The 4,024-nt window shown below is 28.0% G+C and overlaps 1 protein-coding gene across 4 annotated transcripts in view; it reads right to left on the bottom strand.

Moving 5' to 3' along the window:
• Positions 1 to 4,024, bottom strand: part of LOC122629524 (voltage-gated potassium channel subunit beta-2) — an 18,244-nt gene that overhangs the window by 1,189 nt on the left and 13,031 nt on the right. For 3 of the 4 annotated variants that reach the window (XM_043813042.1, XM_043813043.1, XM_043813040.1), the window contains exons 6-8: positions 3,741 to 3,838; positions 3,540 to 3,596; positions 3,184 to 3,390 (exon numbers count right to left, since the gene is read on the bottom strand). In XM_043813042.1, coding sequence (XP_043668977.1) covers positions 3,184 to 3,390; positions 3,540 to 3,596; positions 3,741 to 3,838 — 362 coding nt within the window. The remainder of the gene's footprint in view (positions 1 to 3,183; positions 3,391 to 3,539; positions 3,597 to 3,740; positions 3,839 to 4,024) is intronic. The other variant, XM_043813041.1, reaches the window with a different exon arrangement.

The following is a 4,024-nucleotide window of genomic DNA, read 5'->3' as shown; positions in this document are numbered from 1 at the left end:
ACAACAACAACAACAACAACAACAACAACAACGACAACGACGACGACCACAGCAACAACAGCAACAGCAACAGTAACAAGAACAACAACACCACCAACAACAACAACAACAACAACGACCACAGCAACAACAACAGCAACAACAACAGCAACAACAACAACACCAACAAAAACGACCACAGTAACATCAACAACAACATCAACAGCAACAGCAACAGTAACAACAACAATAACAACACCAACAACAATAATAATAATAGGAATAGTAATAGTAATAATAATAACAATAATAATAATATTGATGATAATAACAATAATAATAACAACAACAACAATAGTAACAATAACAATAACAACAACAACAACAACAACAACAACAACAACAACAACAACAACAACAACAACAACAACAACAACAACAACAACAACAACAACAACAACAACAACAACAACAACAACAACAACAACAACAACAACAACAACAACAACAACAACAATAATAATAATAATAATAATAATAATAATAATAATAATAATAATGATAATGATAAGGATAATAATAATGATAATAAGAAATAATAATAATTATTATTATTATTACTATTATTATGATTAATTAATGTTGTTATTATTACTATTGTTGTTATTTTTATTATTATTATTATTATCAACTATTATTATTATTATTATTATTATTATTATTATTATTATTATTATTATTATATTTATTATTATTATTATCAACTACATAATGTGTCTGTAGCTTTTAGCCGTACATTCAAAGAATTTTTCTTGAAACTAAATATTACATATATTAAATGTCCCATTTTTTTTAAATTGCCGAATTTTTTCAACATATTCTGTATAAGTAAAATAAGGAGAGATTCACGATACGAAAATAATCACGTCATCTTGATATATGTACAGCATAAGTATCAAATATTCTTGATTTCAACCAAAGTCAATGAATAAATCAACGTCTTTGGAACAAGTAAATGTTAGAGTTTGTGTAAATCGAATAGATATATTGTGTTCTTATATCGTATCGGGGAAACACCAATTCATTGTCATTTCGTATTTTTCTTATAATTTCTTAGTAAAACACATTAAAGATGTATATTTATTTTATAATTTTAATTTATTTATTTTTTAATTCATTTGTCTTATAATTTTTTTTTGTTCATAGAACATGTTGATAAAGTTTTGTAGGAAAAAATACTGGGACTTCTTCGAAGGGTGATATGCATGTCAAATATTCTAACATAAACTTTTATTTTATATTTTAGAATCAATCACTTGAAATGAATAAAAGACTAGGTAGAATAAAATCAAGATAAGATAAAAATCAACCCACAAAATGCTTATACGTATATAACTTTTATATGAAGAAGATAAAGCCAATGCAAAAATTTAATTTCACGATATTTTCTACTTAAAAAATCTAATTTTACAATAAAGAAATACCGAAAATAAAATACGTCATCGCGTATTATTTTTCCCTTGGACGATACATTAAACTGGGAAATATATATACAAAAGAACATTAAAGAAATAAAAATTAGTAGAAAAACTATGAACTTGCTCTGATAAATAGAAACTCTAAACAGAATATAAATGAAATCTACGGAAGTATTACCAAGTCCATATAGACTTATGGAATATAAATTGTAAAATCCCATATAAAGAATTTAAATGCACTGTGGTATGTAAGAAAAAAAGTAAATATTCCATCAATGGAAGAGGAAATCAAAAAATTTTCCATAACAGATCAATGGAGAATTCAAAACCATAATAATCAACTTGCTAAAAATTGCTATTCAAATTTACTTAGAAGGCTTTAAAAGAAAGCCTATTCGTACCTAAGACAGTTACTTGTAAATACTTATATCTATGGTATATAGTTATATACTATAGATACTTATATCTAATAATTGTTAGAGATCGATAGAACAATAACTTATTCTTGTGATTGTCGATAATGCTACTTTAATGATATCATAAATCAAATTGTGATTGTACATAATCAGAATTGGACGAAAGAAATTATAAAAAAATAAAAAAAATTTTCGACTCGAGTGATATCATTTTTTATATATAATTATTAGTTTATATTTATATTTTTATTGATAATTATGTAATAAATTGATAATATAAAGCATTTCATGACCCTGTTTCATATTATGCAAAATAATCGGAACGACCTGAACAGAAAGTTCGATGTGGGCCACCGGATGTGGCCTACAATGCATTAGACGTGTTAAATTATTTTGTTAACTTATATAGCTATAACTTATATGGCTTTTATATGCATGTATTATAATTCCATGTATGTATGATACCGGTGGTCAATTTTCGGTGAGACACTGTGTGTGTGTGTGTGTGTGTGTGTGTACGCGCACATGTGCACATATATTTACGTACACATTTACACAAATATATATATATATATATATATATATATATATATATATATATATATGGGATGTATTCGTACGATTGAACAAGCAGGCGGGGGGAGAGAAGGGGGATGATTTTACATGTAAAAATAACTCGAGAAAATGAAGGTAAGATCGTTTCTTTTGAGGCCCTTTGATTTTCTAAGAAAATGATATTTATAAATTCTGTTGTTAATGAACATATTTATACTGAACTATTTCTTCAATTATTTATCCGTTACAAACATTTTCTTTCACTATTTTTCGAAATACTTTCGTATTCGTTGTACTCTATAATGTTTATGTTTTATCATCAACGATATAGCTCATTTCTTTTACCTTTAGTCTGTTTTCATTACTCGAACTGTGAACTTCAACAAGAATATCTCTTCGAACAAATTCTTCAATAACGTAATGTAATTAATGTTAATAATATTAATAATTACCCATACATTGGCATTTCTTATTTATTAGATTACAACATTTAAATTCGAATATCATTTGGTGCAAATATTTACTTACACGTACTCGAGAAAATTTTCAAACATGATTTTCTCAAAAATAGAAAAATGTTACTCCATTTCTTTTTCGACTCATTTTTACATATTAAATTACTACACATTCAGTTGTATCATCCATCCAATATACACACAGACACACACAATAGGAATGATACATAATAACATGGTAGGTATAGCTACTAATTACAATTTATTTTTCGTGTCGACTTAATTACGAAAACGGTTTACCTGTAAACTCTGAAGACTCTCATACAGCTGATCTATATTGGACGCACCGAGGAGAAGGCACTGAACACTTTCATTCTTGAGGGACCACGCGATGGCCAATTGTCCAAAGGAACATCCGAGCCTTTCGGCAAGAGCACATACGTCCCGTAATTTATCTGAATATTTTCGTGTCTCTTCATCCGCCGATTTGTCCTTCCAAGCATATTCCTACGATAGTAAAGATAGATATACATATGTATACACATATGTGTGTGTGTATATAAACATTTGTATATTTTGTTTATATGATTATTCTATGAATATCTAACCCCGATCCTACGTAATATAAGATCGAGACATTTAACGATTAAACGCACCTCCTTATACAAAGACTGCGTTTCATCTTCCGTCCAACTGAAGGAAGAATATTTATTCTGAAAGTAAATTCACATTCTCTGAATTGATCGAAGAAGAATAAGAAGAATAAGAATAAGAAGGAGTAAAAAGAGGAGTAGAAGTAGGAGAAAGTATTTTAAGGAGTTAGTTACCAACGGTCGATATAAAGAGCTCGAATTTACCTTGTAAGAAGACCTCGAAAGGAAGGACACTCCGCAATCTTCCGGCTTGGATGAGACCATTCCGATAGTGACCGTGGACCATGCCATTAAACCGACACCTTAAAGGAGATAAAAGAAGGAAGAAAAAAAAAAGAATAAAAAAGATGTATATATATGTATGTATATATATATATCTACATATATAGTTTTGTTTCTCTTAGATCAAGGATCTACGATAAAAAGAATGTTTACATATGTACATACATTCGCACATATATGTATGATGTATGTATGTATGTATGTAG

This window comes from Vespula pensylvanica, chromosome 5 (genome assembly GCF_014466175.1).
Source record: "Vespula pensylvanica isolate Volc-1 chromosome 5, ASM1446617v1, whole genome shotgun sequence".
NCBI classification, from domain to species: domain Eukaryota; kingdom Metazoa; phylum Arthropoda; class Insecta; order Hymenoptera; family Vespidae; genus Vespula; species Vespula pensylvanica.
Note: the sequence above shows the minus strand (reverse complement) of the source record. Positions and strands in the feature narration are given on the sequence as shown.